Source organism: Diaphorina citri, unplaced genomic scaffold, assembly GCF_000475195.1.
Source record: "Diaphorina citri unplaced genomic scaffold, Diaci psyllid genome assembly version 1.1 scaffold85, whole genome shotgun sequence".
In the NCBI taxonomy this organism is placed as follows: Eukaryota; Metazoa; Arthropoda; class Insecta; order Hemiptera; family Psyllidae; genus Diaphorina; species Diaphorina citri.
The window spans coordinates 243263-262752 of NW_007377522.1; the positions used below are offsets into that span (position 1 = coordinate 243263).

At 37.8% G+C, this 19490-nt stretch overlaps 2 protein-coding genes across 2 annotated transcripts; one reads left to right on the forward strand and one right to left on the reverse strand.

The window, feature by feature from the left end:
• Positions 1–2254: 2254 nt before the first annotated feature.
• Positions 2255–9112, forward strand: LOC103523815. The gene is made up of 3 exons (XM_026833133.1): positions 2255–2595; positions 8180–8371; positions 9004–9112. The coding sequence occupies exons 1-3, from the start codon at positions 2342–2344 to the stop codon at positions 9110–9112; spliced, it is 555 nt and encodes a 184-aa protein (XP_026688934.1). The 5' UTR covers positions 2255–2341.
• A 2389-nt stretch (positions 9113–11501) lies between these two features.
• On the reverse strand, positions 11502–16616 carry LOC103523825 (nuclear pore complex protein Nup98-Nup96). Its single transcript, XM_026833147.1, has 2 exons — positions 15663–16616; positions 11502–14881 (listed from the first exon to the last, which is right to left on the reverse strand). The coding sequence occupies exons 1-2, from the start codon at positions 16333–16335 to the stop codon at positions 11502–11504; spliced, it is 4053 nt and encodes a 1350-aa protein (XP_026688948.1). The 5' UTR covers positions 16336–16616.
• Positions 16617–19490: the final 2874 nt, after the last annotated feature.

The window sequence follows — 19490 nt, forward strand, 5'->3', positions numbered from 1 at the left end:
CTTTTAAATTCACAATTTACGATCTTCTTTCATTTTCATATTCTTGGGGTGATAATTTAATAAAATATCGTGTCCATAAATAATTAAAATAATTATCGGGAACTGTCCTTTGATCCTTTCTCCTTACTTTCTTCTATTTTCGTCCCATCTCAGAACAAACCAATGTCCGGACCTCATTACGTCACTAACCTCAACAAAAGTTTCTCCACACAAAGAGAGGGAGCAACAAGGAGTAGGTACCTATAGAATAGCTGATCGACCGTGGAGACAGGCCATTCCTCAATTGATTGTTTAAGGAACGCCGGACCTTTGAACCAAAGTCCATTTGTCACCAACAATGAGCCAAGTGATTTCATTCCACCCACGACTTCTAATAATTTATTATTATCTGAGGTTAGCTACAAGTTTCTAAATGCAGTAATGCAGACATTCCAAAGTTGTCTTCTTTTTCTGTCTTTTTCGTTAGCACTTGCAGTTATTCTCAGTTTCTCTCCTTTTAAATTCACAATTTACGATCTTCTTTCATTTTCATATTCTTGGGGTGATAATTTAATAAAATATCGTGTAATAAATAATTAAAATAATTATCGGGAACTGTCCTTTGATCCTTTCTCCTTACTTTCCTCTATTTTCGTCCCCATCTCAGGACAAACCAAAGTCCGGACCTCATTACGTCACTAACCTCAACAAAAGTTTCTCCACACAAAGAGAGGGAGCAACAAGGAGTAGGTACCTATAGAATAGCCCCCTACTCCCTCTCTTTTCTTTCCACTTAATTGCATTTGTTTACGTTCACTGGTCTCAAGTTGAAAGTTGAAACTTGATGGTTTCTTATTTTTACTTTCTATTTTTGAAGTCGAGGAGGAAAAAAGCTTTTTTGTTTACTTAGCTCTTGACACATCCCTTACGTTTACCGTTAAATTAAATAATTAAATTTTCTCGGGGAAAAAAAAGTATACGGTGCTTGGGCTCTCTTAAACTTGGGAGCTTTCTCCAGGTCTCTTTCTATAATTATACCTACCTCCCATCACTCTCCTTACTTCTCTTTCTAGTCTTTTCTCCTAGATTCTAAATTATTAATCTACAGGAAAAAGTATACGGTGCTTGGGCTCTCTTACACTTGGGAGCTTTCTCCAAGTCTCTTTCTATAATTATACCTACCTCCCATCACTCTCCTTACTTCTCTTTCTAGTCTTTTCTCCTAGATTCTAAATTATTAATCTACTTTTTTGCATTTTCCCTGAGGTTTTTATTAAATTAAATCTGCGAAATTGCTTTACGATGATTATTTTATTAAGGTTCTTGTCGTACTTAATGGCAATGTGACATTTCATTATGAAAATTGTGTTGTTAAAAACCCTAATAAGTTCGCAGAAAATGCTGAACGTGAGTTGTAACGGTATGAACTTTCAACAATAGATCATCCTTTGTTGAACTTTCTGGGTAACAGTTTAATTACTTTTTATCCTCGTAGGACATAGGGTATGTAGGTGCCCACATATTATGTAGTATATACATATATGTACATTGTACATACAAGTCTGTACATCTTACTTACCTCTATAATGCTTCATTCATGTTCTTTTAATTCCTCTCTTGCGATTCTGTTAAACAAAAATGAACAGCCCATCCCTAAAAGGAATTTAGCTAAAAACAAGGGGTTGTACAAGTTCAAAATACGCAAGACTGTTATAGGTACTTACTACCTAGGTACACCAAGGTTTTTTTTTTTTTTTTTTTTTTTTTTTTTTTTTACTTTGTGTTAAAAACCCTAATAAGCTCGCAGAAAATGCTGAACGTGAGTTGTAACGTTATGAACTTTGAACAATAGATCATCCTTTGTTGAACTTTCTGGGTAACAGTTTAATTACTTTTTATCCTCAAAGGACATAGGTTATGTAGGTGCCCACATATTATGTAGTATATACATATACATACAAGTCTGTACATCTTACTTACCTCTATCATGCTTCATTCATGTTCTTTTAATTCCTCTCTTGCGATTCTGTTAAACAAAAATGAACAGCCCATGCCTAAAGGGAATTTACAGTACTGCAAGGGGTTGTACAAGTTCAAAATACGCAAGACTGTTATAGGTAGGTACTTACTACCTAGGTACACCTAGGTTTTTTTTTTTTTTTTTTTTTTTTTTTCCTTTTACCTTTTTGGACTTGTTTCCCCCCGCAATTTTTTTTTTTTTTTTCGCTTTAACCTTTTAGTACGTCGTTCGCGCCGCAATCTTCGTTAGGTGGTATAGGTTCTGTAAAATTAATAAATCCCCTTTTCTCCGTTTAATCCACAGACTAGTCCGTTAGAATGTTCAGTCAAGGCGCCCCCCACCATGCGAGTCCCCCCCACCTGTATACCGGGCCTCAAAACCTTCTCCTCCATCTCCAATAGTCACCAAAGTTCCCCCTCCAGCGATGATAGTCCCAGTCAGTCATCCCCATCCGAACTCAACTCACTGAAGAAGCTAATCGATAAGCCTCCATTGATAAAGAGGCTAGGACTGGGCCTTAGCAAGGAAAATACGCCGGAGGACGAGTCATACCCCCTCATGGACGCGTGTAAACAGACCTTAGACTGTAACAATAGGTGAGTGTAAACAGACCTTAGACTGTAACAATAGGTGAGTGTAAACGAACCTTAGACTGTAACAATAGGTGAGTGTAAACAGACCTTAGACTGTAACAATAGGTGAGTGTAAACAGACCTCAGACTGTAACAATAGGTAGTGTGAACGGACCTTAGACTGTAACAATAGGTGAGTGTAAACAGACCTTGGACTGTAACAATAGGTGTTGGTAGAGCTAGAGGAAACTGTTAGTCGGAGGTTCAAGGAAATCGCTTTCGGCTGAGTCGCGAATTGATGGCGTTTTAGATCTCGATATGATCACTGTTCACGGTTTGATAGAAGATGGCACAACACGATAAAAGATAAGGACTGTAACAATAGGTGAGTGTAAACAGACCTTAGACTGTAACAATAGGTGAGTGTAAACAGACCTTAGACTGTAACAATATTGGATAGTTGTGGGGGGGAATATGTTAGCCATCTCAGTTTCAAATTCCATGCGAGTTTTAGGATCGAGTGCACGTAGACAATGGTACACTAAAACAAATTCACGAAAATCAGGGATATTCAATCCGCGAAGAGATTCGAACTGTAACAATAGGTGAGTGTAAACAGACCTTAGACTGTAACAATAGGTGAGTGTAAACAGACCTTAGACTGTAACAATAGGTGAGTAGTTGAGTACATTACATACATACCTTGGTACATGATATGCTGTTTTTTCCTTTGGAAAACGGAAAGGACCTTGCCAAAAGGGAGTATATCGTCTCAGTTTCCGAAAGGAAAATACGGCTATTCTCAAGGCGTTCAAATAGTTAGAATGCCAATGCGCGTTATAATACCACAGCCTGCAAAACCGTAAAAAAGTTGGCTAAAATCAAAATAACACTGTTACTAGTGTTACTCCCATAAATCCTTTTTTTTCCTCCAAACAACAGGATTTTCACGAATTTTGGCTTTCACTGAAGGGAAGGGTTTTACTCATAACTTTTCACGAGTTAATTCGTCACATTTCCCATTCTTTTTGTTCAAGTTAAGAAGTTATATTATGTCCCCATTGTTTTTCGCGAGTTTCTCATTAAGAACGAAACTCTTCAACACTCTGGCATATTTTCACAATCCCTCTCTCTCCGCGAATGCCACATCTGGCAGTTTATGACTTGCACTCTTCCACTCAACTTCACCTGATCACAGCCGGTACCCTCCCCCTCCTATCCCGTAGGCTGCCAGGTTTCACCCCCTCTCCTGCTCGTTTCCATAGGCTTCCCGGTTTTGATTGAGGGCAATTAAAAACTTGTGCCTAGACTGGAAATTTATTAGCCTTTTTATTGATTCGAGAAACAGATGGCATATTTTCAAAGTGACGTCATAATTTTATGGGGGGATCTCTTTTTGAGAGCGGCTCTACAATAGTCATACCACATTTGATCCTAACATCGCATCGAAAAGTTCACAACATGATTTTTTTTTTTTTCGAGAACAACTGGTTCGTGCAAGTTGAATTTGAATTTTGCAAAAACAAAACCAGAGCTCTCTTGTTCAATTGGCTCTCTGGTATACAGGGTATATGGAGAAATACGAATATACAGGGAGACCAGAAGTAAACAAATTATGTATTTACTTTAAATCGGAAAATGTGCACTGTTCATTTCTCCAATAATTCATGAACGACGTCAGACCGTGGGGAAAATGTTCCCAAATTATAATACTTTGAGGAGCTGGGAACCTCTCCGCCCCCTTCAAATCGTCAAGTTCCCTCAATTTCAACCCAAAATGACTTCTTTCATGAACTGGACTATATAAAATCAAGGTGAGTCCTTCGTCCTGAAGAGATAGTACATTTCATATTTCATGTCAACTTGGGAGTTATACCTAAATAACTGTCCCCCACTTCAATATCGCCCATCTGATGAGGGGCATGCTACGACACAAACCCCATGCGTCTAATGTAGCAGTTGTTTCATTGCTACGAAATAAAAACGGCGGTGAAACACTCATCTAAAAAAAAAAAAAAAAAAAAAATATCACCGACTATAAAATCAAGGTGAGTCCTTCGTCCTGAAGAGATCGTACATTTCTTATTTCATGTCAACTTGGGAGTTAGGTATACCTAATAACTGTCCCCCTCTTCAATATCGTCCATCTGATGAGGGGCACACTACGGGATGGGCATGCTACGACACAAACCCCATGCGTCTAATGTAGCAGTTGTTTCATTGCTACGAAATGAAAACGGCGGTGAAACACTCATCTAAAGGGGAAAAAAATGGGAATAAATTCAAGGCCCTTGAATCAAGGGTCTTTGTCGTAGCAAACCTATTGAGTAATATGTCCCTCAGCATATGGACTAGAAGAGGCAATACTCCCCGTTTAGGTGCTGGATCAACAAGAGAATTTCTGCCATATGAAAATAAGGGTTGGTTTTGGTACCATTCGTAGAAACTTAACCCAAGCTTTAGGGCGGTTTGCCTCTACACCTAAGTCTCGGAGTTGGCTTCTCGTGTATATTGGTACCATAGACTTTACAATAACTCTCGTCTCCGTTTCCATTGCCAGGGATTCACCAAGGAGTTCTCCTCTCTCACCTCCCTCATCACTCACCACTCCGTCATGCCTGAACTCCTTCCCTGCACTCTCTCCCTTCACCGCTACAACCCCAACTTCGAGAAGTCAGACTCCAGCAAGGATTTTGCTGACATCAACACCGATCCTGACTACAACACTCTGGTCGACTTCCGAAAACTAATGGCCGAAATCAAACTTTGAATCTAATTCATAATAATTACCTTAAAAAAGGACCCACTCATTTCCATACTAAAATTGAGGAGCTAAGTGCAAAAAGGGTAATAAATGAAAATCATCAAACTGAGATATTTAACTTTAAAGTTTTCAATTTTTCATCAAAATCCTTGAAAAGTATGTTTAAAGATGGCACAACACGATAAAAGATAAGATAAAAGATACACAGATACGTCTACTCACTTCTGATATTTTTGGCGCTGTAACTCATCGAAAAAAAAAGTTATCACTGCAGTTCAAACGCTGGAAGATAGAGCGCACCACGTTCTATTCAAAAAACCGTTTTGTCACTTTAGTTCAAACGCTAGAAGATAGAGCGCACCACGTTCTATTAAAAAACCGTTTCACGCAAAAAGGGCAAAAAATCCATATTTCCCTTTTTGCACCCAGCTCCTCAATTGTGGATTCTTTTCCCGCCCAGGGCGAACTTCATCCCAAACAGATAAGGTTTGTTCTCGGAGCAGCTGGCTTTCTCCTATCCTGTCCTCCTTCTCTGGACGAAATGGTAGAGATAAGGAAAAATTATTATAGGATAAGGAAATTAAAAATTGGTATCACTTCAGCCAGACTGGAGAAATTATATTACTTAACATGATGTATTTTTTATCCTAGGAGTAAAATATTTATACCCACTATACTACTATTGAATGTGAATGTGTTTAGGTTAGATTAGATTTTTTAAAAATATTTTTTATCCATATGAATTATATTACTTAACATGATGTATTTTTTATCCTAGAAGTAAAATATTTATACCCACTATACTACTATTGAATGTGAATGTGTTTAGGTTAGATTAGATTTTTTAAAAATATTTTTTATCCATATTAAACAAAGTAAACTTCAAAGTTGAAAATTGCTGTGAACTGTAAATAAAGTATTAGGTACTTACTAATGAAAGAAATACAATATCGTTGTTATTTTAAGTAAAATGAATTTCTACCGAGTTGTTTTTCATGCATAGAGTAGATTTCTTTTTACATCTGAGGACAAATGACAGCCCCAAGCTAATAAGTAATAAACTGTACCTATGATTCAAAGTCAAATGATTGCCCAATCTGAGTTGGGGCGCTAGGTCGCGGGTTCGATTTCCGCCCAGGGCGGATTTTATACTGAACAGAAAAGGTTCGTTCTCGGAACGGCTGGCTTAATCCTACCCTCTCCTTCTCTCTTCGATTTCGGGACGATATGATCCTAGAAGTTACAGTTCCCTCTATCCTCCATCAAACAAACCTCTTGAAAAAAAGTAGATAAAGTGAAAAAGAAAAGAATTCGTTTTTTCATGCTAAGTAAATGAATATTTTTTTGTCGTTTTTATTTAGAAAAAAAAAGTCACATGCAATCAAAGACTATTTTTTAAAATACATCTAAGTGATTACATTTACAAAATTAATCTTTAAAAATGAATTAGAAACAATTATTTACAATAGGTATAATATCTAATAGTAAGGTAATGGGCGAAATTAGATTAGGTACAATTATTTAATAACATTTTTTCCCCCTATTATTAGAACTATTATTTTTTAATCAAAGCAATTTACATATTCACTTATGTAGGGTAACTAAATACATGACCATTAGTGATAATGAAAATAAGTATTTGCCAACTGCCCTAAAAAGATTCAAAGATGAAATTCTAGCTGTGACCAGTCCACACGTTCTACACTTAGGTTAAGAACTTCACATAAAAAATATATTTAAAAAGTCTCATGCTAGAATGACGAAACTACAGAGTGGTTTTGAAAATCGCAGTACACATAAAAAAAGTTATCAAGGGCATGAGTAGATATCATTATTTTGACATACCCTGTACAGGTGCAAAACTCAGAAAATGTCTAGGCAAAACGTACAATCAACATCGAAATACAATAATATCGAGAACAAGTAGGTAGGTACCTAGCAAATTACTATGTAAAAAAAAGCAAGTATAGATAAATATAATAGCCTTATAGCCACCGGTCAACAGATAATGGTACGATTATACTTCGAGAATTAAACTTTTTTTTTCTCAATGCTTATTACTGGATGTTTTAATGTAATATAATAATGTAATACAAGCTTTAAGATATAATATTACTTGAGTGCATACAAGTTAACAAGAAATAACAATATGATCATATAAAATATCGAATAAAACAGAGGAGCGGAGAGCATAGCGCATAGAGCAGGTAGAGGGAAATGACGACTTCAAACCGCATAGAGCTGAGAGCAAAAAGTTCCAACACGCTCTTTGCTCCACTCTCTTTTGAGCCTTAGCAGAAGGGCCACTCGCTAGTTACTAGGCAAATCCAAGCCTGCTACAGTTTTCCTATGGAGCGAGCAGTATTGGGAAAAAAACTTTTAATACGTCTATGACACCTTCCCATAAAGGACGTCGCTTAGAGCTTTATTGCATTTCGAAATAAGGAGGGAGAGACACACTCATCGCGTGCTATGGAAAAATGATGGCTTTCCTTGAAGGCGTGCATGATAGGTCTTTGCTTTACGAGTGGTGTTCAGTTAAAGATTTTGAGCATTTACGAAAAACTGATGTTCTATTAGCAAGTCATAGAATGGGAGCATGATTTTTTTTTTTTTTTTTCGGAAAGGTAGGCACCACCAACCTCATATCTTTTAGATATTGCCTGTTGGTACCTACCCGATGTAATGAAATAAAATACCGTAAACTTGGGACAGTTTCAACATTCACTCAACATCGAGTTTTTTTGTGCTTTGAGGTAAAATAAAAGAGAGATTGGTTGACAACAGAGCCTGTGAAAGGTACACGTGAATAAATAACCAAATCGTTTTTTCTCTCGTCCACAGATTATCGCAAAGTTCGAGTAACACCTCCGCCTCGTCAGACCAAGACTTCAAGGACAAGCGGACGTCTCACATTAGCAGTTCTGGCAGTTCTAACATCCCTACTCCACCTCCACTACCGGAGAGATCTGATAGTTTGAGTAAGGAAGAGGGAGAGCTGAGAACCGCACCCTGGTTCCAAGCTGGAATACCCAGGTGAGTGAAGACGCCGCGAAAAAATACCCATGGGGTCGAAATATTAAGCTGTGTGCACACTGCACATGTAGTCGACGCCGTCGATCGATAGTGACGAGGTGAATCTTTGTTGTCGAGGCAGTGTACACCGATGATTGACGGCGTCGACAAGCAAAGCTTTTACAAATATGCACCTCCATATGACGTGACGCTACATAAATCTGTTCTTCCCGGACGGGAATCGAACAAGCGAGCTAGCGCTCACAAAGCAGGCGGGCTACCCTCCAAGCTAACTAGACTGGTACGGCTCCAGCCTGAAGAGCTACATAATTTCTCCTCTTAGCCTAATTGTCCGAAAGAAAATTTTGCCCAAAAAGTGTGTTATTTTCTAAAAAAAAATTGGGCCTAATCGAGGCCCCTGTGCTGAATGGTTGAATTCAATTGAAATAGTTTACTTTATTTTTTAACAGTCAAGTTAGTATACAATAATAATAGATCCTCCCTAAGACTACAGAACCTTCTGGGAGGATTACTTTAGACAATTGTTTATTCTTTTCCATAGTTCAAAAGTTTACTAGTTAGGTAGGTACTCTCTGTAAATGTAGGTGGGTATAGTTATATGTATACTAACCGGTGCCAAATTTTAATTCCAGGGAGATCACATTGGAAGTTCTAAGTCAAGAGCCAGTCGGCGCGTTCATGGTACGAGAAAGTACCACCAAGCCTGGCTGCTTTGAGTCCCTGACGAAAACTTTTGGTTAATTTGTTACCTCCAAAGGGAGTGTACCGGTTGAGTCCCTGACGAAACCTTTTGCTTCTTTTGTTACCTAGGTAAATGTGCATTGAGCAGAATTAGAGAAAAGCTATTTTGGTGGAACTGGTGTCATGACACGTGAAAATGAACATGAAGTTAGATGCAACAGATAACTAGGAGGACCTTCAACACATAATAGATCAGTTACGCTCTCTTAGGTGAGGTTTCAAAGTCAAGGAGTAGAAAAAGTGAGGAACTAGGGATTTTTTCTTTTTCTTTAAATTCTTCTAGATAAATCGATTTAAATTAAAAAATACCGGTAAATCTTATTGTTCCGCTTAAGTTGTGAAATTTTGCACACAGTTAAACATCTAAAGGACGTTTTCTCAAATTATATAAAATTTCTCGCCTCGACCATGCCTTTTTGGCGGGGCTGTAGGGCCTCGTTTTCTGAGTTCTCCACTGAATCACCTAGTTCCTAGCATAAATCATGCTCAATTGCTCCTGCCTGTGTTGCCCCTGGGTTGCAGAATGGCATTCGGCTTATCAGTAGGTGAATATCTGGCAGGTGAGTGAAGACGCCGCGAAAAAATACCCATGGGGTCGAAATATTAAGCTGTGTGCACACTGCACATGTAGTCGACGCCGTCGATCGATAGTGACGAGGTGAATCTTTGTTGTCGAGGCAGTGTACACCGATGATTGACGGCGTCGACAAGCAAAGCTTTTACAAATATGCACCTCCATATGACGTGACGCTACATAAATCTGTTCTTCCCGGACGGGAATCGAACAAGCGAGCTAGCGCTCACAAAGCAGGCGGGCTACCCTCCAAGCTAACTAGACTGGTACGGCTCCAGCCTGAAGAGCTACATAATTTCTCCTCTTAGCCTAATTGTCCGAAAGAAAATTTTGCCCAAAAAGTGTGTTATTTTCTAAAAAAAAATTGGGCCTAATCGAGGCCCCTGTGCTGAATGGTTGAATTCAATTGAAATAGTTTACTTTATTTTTTAACAGTCAAGTTAGTATACAATAATAATAGATCCTCCCTAAGACTACAGAACCTTCTGGGAGGATTACTTTAGACAATTGTTTATTCTTTTCCATAGTTCAAAAGTTTACTAGTTAGGTAGGTACTCTCTGTAAATGTAGGTGGGTATCGGAAAGGTAGGCACCACCAACCTCATATCTTTTAGATATTGCCTGTTGGTACCTACCCGATGTAATGAAATAAAATACCGTAAACTTGGGACAGTTTCAACATTCACTCAACATCGAGTTTTTTTGTGCTTTGAGGTAAAATAAAAGAGAGATTGGTTGACAACAGAGCCTGTGAAAGGTACACGTGAATAAATAACCAAATCGTTTTTTCTCTCGTCCACAGATTATCGCAAAGTTCGAGTAACACCTCCGCCTCGTCAGACCAAGACTTCAAGGACAAGCGGACGTCTCACATTAGCAGTTCTGGCAGTTCTAACATCCCTACTCCACCTCCACTACCGGAGAGATCTGATAGTTTGAGTAAGGAAGAGGGAGAGCTGAGAACCGCACCCTGGTTCCAAGCTGGAATACCGAGGTGAGTGAAGACACCCCGAGAAAAATACCCATATGGGTCGAAATATTGCGTTTTGGTAGATACTTACTTTCTCAATTAAGTTTGATACAGGGAACTTTAACTATGGAGGTCCAATTTCTTCGCTTTCGGGACGATAAAACCTCGGCAGTTACAGTTCCCTCTATCAAACCTCTTGGAGAAAAAAAAAAAAATAATAAGAGTTTGGATAAGGGGAACTGCTAAGGTCTTAACATCCGGAAATCAAAGAGAGGACAGGATTTGAGAAAACGCCGTTCCGAGAACGAACCTTATCTGTTTAGGATAAAGTTCGTCCCGGACGGGAATCGAACAAGCGAGCTAGCGCTCACTAAGCAGGCGGGCTACCCTCCAAGCTAACTAGACTTGTACAGCTCCAGCCTGAAGATATAATTTCTCCTCTTAGCCTAATTGTCCGAAAGAAAATTTTGTCCAAAAAGTGTGTTATTTTCTAAAAAGATTTTTTGGGCCTAATTGAGGCCCCTGTGCTGAATGGTTGAATTCAATTGAAATAGTTTACTTTATTTTTTTTTAACAATCAAGTAAGTTAGTATACAATAATAATAATAGATCCTCCCTAAGACTACAGAACCTTCTGGAAGGATTACTTTAGACAATTGTTTATTCTTTTCCATAGTTCAAAAGTTTACTAGTTAGGTAGGTACTCTCTGTAAATGTAGGTGAGTATAGTTATATGTATACTAACCGGTGCCAAATTTGAATTCCAGGGAGATCACATTGGAAGTTCTAAGTCAAGAGCCAGTCGGCGCGTTCATGGTACGAGAAAGTACCACCAAGCCTGGCTGCTATTTCCAGTCCAAAGATTCACAGACATTGATAATGCCATTGCTACCGTCATATAGTGGCTGACCTGAGGTAAGTAACATCAGCTTTAAAATATCCTTATTGATGAAACTATCAGATGTTGCGTTCACATAATGAGAGAGTTGTGCTTGCATGAAAGCTTGTCCTATTTCACTGCAGCCTAGCATTGACAAAGCGCCAGATAAATAGAAGTTGTCAGATTGTTGGGCAGAAACAATTGCCTCATGTAACTTGTGTTGAGTGACCAATTGAAAGATATTTTGTTCAGGGTCTTTACTAGCAATAGACTTTGGATTTTCCTCCATTACAGACTCAAGCCATTCAGTCAGGTTATCCTTCCTCTTCATGTTAATATCATGAGAATTATTCTTTGCATCAAGAGTTCCCCATAATGCTACACAAAGCTTCCAAACTTGGGCATCATAAGAGTCATTACTGGATACTGAGGCCAAGTTGAAATGCTCATGAATCATCTTGTTTCCAGGCTTTAATGACACAAACGGACAATTCTCTTTAATGGTGATGTTGCAATTTTGGACACAAACTTGCAGATGATCTTTGATCGATGATAAGCCTCTGTCATTCAGACATGGTGTACTTGTATTCACCAATTGTAACAAGTTGTTAGAAACGGGAGGTACCTCAAACAAGTTGCTCACATCTGAATAATCATCTGGCATCAAATTATCATTGCAGGTCATAAGAAAGGAACGTTTATATTTCAACCAAGTAATGGAGAATTTACGATCCAATTTTTTAGCATATTCCACATTCAAGAAGTTATTTTTATTAGAATCATTGGTGATGTTGGAATCTTTTTGAGAAAGTCTACACTGATAGAATTTTACTGGAACAACTTCTAATTTATTAGGTTTATTATCCAATACAAGAACACCACTTGCCACAGTAGAGTGATCATCATCTTCATCCTCTAGTTCTAACTCAGATGTGGGTGACAATGTTCTTGCACTTGGGGAGAGATCCACAGTTGGTTGAATGAAGTTACCAGTTTTAAAAAGTGAGCCACCAGAATAGTGGGCTTTATTCTCAATATAAAATTCTCGGCTCACACTCATTGGAAATCCATAATTATCAAAAGTGTCTTCAAAACATTGTTTCATCAACTGGACTTTGTAAGGGTCTGTACCCATATGTCGAGCCAAAGCTTCAGTAGAACTTTCAATGTAATCCATGGTTTCATCAATGTTCAGTATGTTCTTGGATATATCACTACTAACATAATTCCTATTCATTTCCTTCACAAGAATTTCATTCCTCAATTTTTGTTTTGGACTTGGGGAAATCTTTTCTTTAATTAATGTTTGAGTTTCTACGTGTGGTGCTGGCGGTGGTTGTATGGGTGTACTTACAAACATTTTTGGCTTTTTTGGTTCTGACTCACCTTCCTCATCAGACTCTAGAAGACCATACTTGCTGAAATGTTGGACTTTGAAGCACCAAGATCCAGTCTCTGGTTGATAGCTGACAAATTCTACATTCATTCTTGTACATGCTCTAATGACAATTGCTTCATAGTTCATATTCTTTATTTTTTGGACATCTTTTATTAATTCTCCTGTAGATTTGTCTTTTGGCCATACTTTAAGCAAAGTCACTTTAGCAGGCCTATTCAAAGCTGTTCCTACAGGAGGTTTATTGGCATCATCTGGATACAAAACAACCTCTTTAAATCTAAACTCAACAATACTATCCAAGTCCACATTGTTCAGCTCAGATATATCAATTGACTCTAAAAAGCAAATACTTCCAAATTCTTCATGTCCTATGGTGAAACCCTCAACAATACATGGCCCATTTTTTGTCTTTAGTTGTTTCAGCTCATTTAGAGTGGGACTAACAAAGTATCCTTTTCGAGTCAATTTAAAATCAAATGTATCACCTTCACTAGTCTCTGATCCAATGCTTGTATTTAGAGGAGACTTGATGACCTTCAAATCACTCACTTTGACAGAAGGAGAAATGTTTTCTTTCAATTCAGCCACATTCAAAGTTAATTTGGAAGATACAGGAGTCTGGAGCTGTGTAGATGAGGATACAGGGGTGGAGGAGTTGTTACTTACAACTGTGACATCTGTCTCAGCAGTAGTAACATTATTCACTTTCAATGTCATTGGTTTAGTTTTCTTTGGTAATATAATCAAACGTTTAGGAGCTGATTTGATCATATTGAAATATTTCTCTGAATCATCAGTATCACTTGAAAGACCATCAAAGAGTGATTTGGTAGATGCACTTGTAGAACCAACAGGTTTAATTTTAATTTTGTTGTAGGAAGCATTTGAATTTACAGTTACATTTTTATTATTAATTCTGTTTTTCTGGAAAGCAGGTAAGATAAGCTCATCCAGTTTAGAGCTTGAGCTAGTGGCAGGTAAGACACCTTTATACAAGGTGGGTGCTGAAAAATATGGAAGTGATGCCAAGTTCAATATTTGTTGTGTATTAACACTGTTTGATGCAGGAGGAGCTTGGGGAGCCAATGGATTATTGAATGTATTGCTAGTCCCTCCTAAATTAAAACTAGAATTTAGACCTTGTCCAAATGTATTGGCATTGCCTGTATTACTTCCAAAGGTTGAATTTCCAAATAGTCCTCCAGTATTTGTCGAGTTGCCAAAAAGACCTGCAGGTTTAGCTGTGTTACCAAAGAGTGTTCCTGAAAATGCATTGTTGGCCAGACTGGTGTTGGGAGTTGTATTTGTATTGAATTGAAATCCTGGAGTTGGTTTGTTGAAAGAATTAAACAAAGTGGATGTTTGAGCTGGCTGTGCCCCAAAAGAAGTTGATGTACCAAAAGGAGAAGCTGTATTTGTTGGAAGGCCAAAGGTATTAGTAGCAGGCTTTTGACCAAATAGAGATGTGTTATTAGTTGCTGTATTGGTACCAAATCCAAAACCTGTTGATGTAGTACTTCCTCCAAGATTAAATGTTGGTTTGTTCTGGTTAAAGTTCAAACTTTGATTTTGATTTGTACCAAATGATCCAAACCCAGAAGTTTGAGGTGCTCCAAAGGCTGTAGTAGCTTGAGACGTATTTGTTGCAAACAAATTACTTGTTTGAGGAGCTGCAGCACCAAATGGTTTGATAGCTGTAGTATTAGGCTGACCAAAGGTAGTTGGATTGAAAGAAAAAGTATTAGATTGAGTGCTCACAGCAGCTCCAAATCCAGTATTTGGTTTACCAAAAAGACTATTGGTGGTTCCAAAAGTGTTGGTGGGTTGACCAAAGGTTGTAGTGGATTGACCGAACAAAGGTTTATTTTCAGTGGCGCCAAATAAACTTGTAGCAGGTTGGGCTGTACTGGTGTTGGTTCCAAACATAGAAGGTTGAGGTGTTGTACCAAAAAAGCTTCCTGTAGCAGAGACCAAGAATTCTTTTGAACCTTGCTCTTAAAGTACCTAATTCCTCTCACTCCAAAGTTTGAAATGAAAAGTCCCTTGAGCACTAGGCCTTGTGTTTTCAGTTGCTATTCACTATGATAATAAAATATCAACAATTACTCAATTTACTTACCTCCAAGTCCTTATCACAGCTTCTGATTATTAAGTTAGATGATTATGAGTATTAAATCTGAAACAAAAGAAGTTGCCAAGTAGGTTTTATTAAACTTTTTTTTTTACAAAGGGTTATACATTACAGCACCTATGCAAAGTAATAAATTATTTCAAGGTACACCTGTACTTATCCACAGATCAGTTCACACATATGATATATATATAAAGATGCTTTCTATACCAGAGTACCTACATACTTCTGTAAAATTAATGGTAATGGAACATGCATTTCTGCTTCCCTCACTATAAAGGTACACCTGTACTTATCCACAGATCAGTTCACACGTCTGATCTATATAAAGATGCTTTCTATACCAGAGTACCTACATACTTCTGTAAAATTAATGGTAATGGAACATGCATTTCTGCTTCCCTCACTATTAACCTCAAGTACTAAACCTTGGTACCTACCTACCTTTTACATGTCTAGATACAATGTATTACAGTAGGGGAAAACATTTACAAATGAAACTTACTCAGATCATTTTGTTACAATTCCAAATAAACTTGTAGCAGGTTGGGCTGTACTGGTGTTGGTTCCAAACATAGAAGGTTGAGGTGTTGTACCAAAAAAGCTTCCTGTAGCCTGAGTTCCTTGTTGAGGTCCTTTACGATTTGCTTTATAGTCTTCATACCTCAACTCTTCCAATGATTTATTTTCATATTCCTTCATACATGTGATGCAAACATGTCTTGTGTTAATAGTTTGGGAACTTCCACCCCTCATCATAGTGTCTGTTCCTGTGACAGGTGAAAATTTGATGGTTGTACCAGTGGCTGCTGCTCCTCCAAATGCGGAGGTTGTACCACCAAACAAACTTGATGTCCCAGGTTGAGCTTGATTAGTTTGACCAAACATTGTAGATTGGCCAAACAATCCTCCACCAGATGTGGTACCACCAAAGCCTCCAAAAGCTGGTTTACTTTGACCAAATGTTGTATTGGAGGCTCCAAATAAACCTCCGGTAGTGTTAGTAGCAGGTTGCTGCTGATTACCAAATAAGCCAGAAGTGGCACTAGTTGTAGCTTGAGGCTGGGACCCAAATAATCCTGAACCAAATGTTGTTGTCTGTTGTTGGGTTCCTCCAAACAAACTAGTGGCAGGTGCTTGAGTAGCAGTCTGGCCAAACAAACTATTGTTGGTTGCTCCGAATCCTGGGGATGAGAATGCTGGTTTCCCAAATGAGGACTGGCCAAACGCTGAGCTTGTAGAAGCTTGACCAAAACTTGAACCAAACATTTTTTTGATTTATATTCAAAGGTTATTGACAATGAATAGTGAAAAATGCCAGTTGAATGAATTTTGACAAATAGGTAATGTCTGTCACATTCTTACCTCTTCATCGTAAGACCAACGATATGAATGGACTACATAACACGAAGAACAATTATTGAACTATTAAGCACTTGAGTTTATTCTAATTACAACCATCACCACTCTATGCAATAAGCAATAAGTAATTGAATGAAAATAAAATAAACGAAAGTACAAATTAAATTGAGAAAAACGTTCAAAACTTCAAATAGCGCAAGAAAAAAAGAGGAAACTTTATCTTGGGCCGCAATTGCGCTCCTGAGCTTGATTTTGTGCTCGTTGAAAAATAAACAGGTACCGAAAAAAAATATCATGAATAACCGTACGCCCATGCATTACATTACCGTACAGCACAGTCAGCAGGTCAGCACACTAGCACTCACACACTACCCAACTGGCCAACTAGCTATAGGTACCTATCACGATGGAACCATAACGTATAGAAGAATAGTTACGTTTTAATGGAACTGTAATTTCCAAGGTCTTATGGCTTATGGTCCCGAACTACCCGAACCCGAAATCTATCAGAGGAGAAAGACAAAATAGGAAAAAGTTAGCCGTTCTGAGAGAGAACAATCCGTATAGAATAAAATGCGCCCCGGAATAAAATCGAACCCGCGACCTAGCGCTTACAAGGCAGACGAGCTACACTCCAAGCTAACTAGGCTGGCAAGGAACTAATTGAAAATAAATTGTATTCAGCTAGAATATTTTTTGTTAATTACCAACTCTATTGGTTTACCTATTCAATTTCATTTGTATTCTGCACTTTCATCAAGATTCAAGTTACCATCACCAAATTTTGTAATATTTGATGCAGCTAATATCAAAGTTACCGACCTTGGTTAGGTAGGCCAGCCTAGTTAGCTTGGTTGGTAGCACGTCTGCCTTGCAAGTGCTAGGCCATGGGTTTGATTCCCACTGGGGCAGATTTTATCCTAATGGGATGTTTGTTCTCAGAACAGCTGGCTTTTTCCTATCCTGTCTTCACCATAGGTAATAAAAAGCATGCCAATAATTTATTTATTAAAGGATTGTACATCCATAAAATTGACTAAAATTACAAGTATTACAAGGTAAAAAAAGACCCTTGTGGCATGTATAAAAATAGGATAAAAAAAAGATAAAATTCATACAATAGCTTAACACATTGATCAACCATTTGATCTTTCTCTTCTCACGGGGTGATTTTAAAACAAGTGCATCACCAAATTTTGTAATATTTGATGCAGCTAATATCAAAGTTACCGACCTTGGTTAGGTAGGCCAGCCTAGTTAGCTTGGTTGGTAGCACGTCTGCCTTGCAAGTGCTAGGCCATGGGTTTGATTCCCACTGGGGCAGATTTTATCCTAATGGGATGTTTGTTCTCAGAACAGCTGGCTTTTTCCTATCCTGTCTTCAAAACTGGGCCAAAATAATAAACCATAGGTAATAAAAAGCATGCCAATATTTTATTTATTAAAGGATTGTACATCCATAAAATTGACTAAAATTACAAGTATTACAAGGTAAAAAAAAGACCCTTGTGGCATGTATAAAAATAGGATTAAAAAAAGATAAAATTCATACAATAGCTTAACACATTGATCAACCATTTGATCTTTCTCTTCTCACGGGGTGATTTTAAAATAAGTGCATGTTAAAAAGAAACAAATGAGGCTCATCTTCTTTGTTATATCTACATTCCAGGTCCAGATTTTGGATTTTCCAAGTACAATTCTCAAGAGGTCACACAATGGATGAAATTAGCCTGTATTGATGGGTTCCTGAAACAGAATCACATTTTAGTTTTAAGTAGATTTCACAAGAGATTAGACAGATGTGTAATAGCTACCTACATATTACTATTAAAAATTAAAATGCTCATGTCTTGTTTTTGATCATCTTTGAGATTAGAGTTCATAACTGAAAGAGAAAAGCTATATATCAGCCTACCTACTAGGTATAATCCCTCCTCAGGATAATCTGATATTTGCACACAATAACTGTAGGACTAGACCAAGAAATCTTTTGAACCTTGCTCTTAAAGTACCTAATTCCTCTCACTCCAAAGTTTGAAATGAGAAGTCCCTTGAGCACTAGGCCTTGTGTTTTCAGTTGCTATTCACTATGATAATAAAATATCAACAATTACTCAATTTACTTACCTCCAAAAACACATTTCGTTCATTTTAAGCTGGAGGCCTCGTAAAAAAATGCGAATCCAGACCACTTCTTGTTGAGAATCTTAATATTCTTAATGGATGTTGGGCAGCAGCCTCGGCACAGATTCCAAAATTTGAACTTGAAAATGGAATGAATGGAAATTATGTTGTTTCCCATTTTAACTAAATTCCCACATTGATATCTGGACAAAAATAAGCAATATGTAAGCTAGTTGACGATTAACAACAAAGAATTCGTCTTCAACAAGGCTATGTTTTTTTAAAAACATGTAGACGTGTGAACTGATGGATAAAATGACAATGTTACAAATCAATATAAGTAAAAGTGCAGGCCTTCTTTAACCAAAATGGACTTAACATCACTTGTCTAGTTACTTGTATAGAATTAAGATATCAAACAAGAACTTGCTCAGACGTACGACTTTACATGGTATATTGGAATCTAATACCTAAGAATCCTAGAATACCTCAATAATTGTCTTACAGACCGTATACAATACGGTCAATACGTATGTGTAGATGTGTAGGTATGAAAATATGAACCTAGAAGAAAAATGTTCTAACAGGCAATTAGCCATCTCATTAGAACAAATAGGTATACAGATAGTTTCAGTCAATTTGGCGACACTAGAAAACTACCTACCGAGTTGTAGGTACATTTAACAAATAGAACTACATAGAGGCCAGCCTAGTTAGCTTAGTTGGTAGTGCGTCTGCCTTGTAAGCGCTAGGCCGCGGGTTCGATTCCCGCCCGGGGCGGATTTTACAAATGGTAGCAACAGTCAACAGTATACAAGAGGGATAAGGTTACTATTCCAACAAATATATTTACCTAGCTACTTATGTTTACCATAAGGTACATTTTTTGTTTGCCTGTTACCTGGCTAGAGGATACCTATGTTTAATTTTATATG

Coding starts and splice junctions, on each gene's coding strand:
- LOC103523815 (XM_026833133.1), top strand. CDS start 2,342: ATGCGAGTCCCCCCCACCTGTATACCGGGCCTCAAAACCTTCTCCTCC. Junction 2,596..8,179: donor ACCTTAGACTGTAACAATAG/GTGAGTGTAAAC, acceptor TCTCGTCCACAG/ATTATCGCAAAGTTCGAGTA. Junction 8,372..9,003: donor TTCCAAGCTGGAATACCCAG/GTGAGTGAAGAC, acceptor TTTTAATTCCAG/GGAGATCACATTGGAAGTTC.
- LOC103523825 (XM_026833147.1), bottom strand. CDS start 16,335: ATGTTTGGTTCAAGTTTTGGTCAAGCTTCTACAAGCTCAGCGTTTGGC. Junction 14,882..15,662: donor GGCTACAGGAAGCTTTTTTG/GTACAACACCTC, acceptor GAAGCTTTTTTG/GTACAACACCTCAACCTTCT.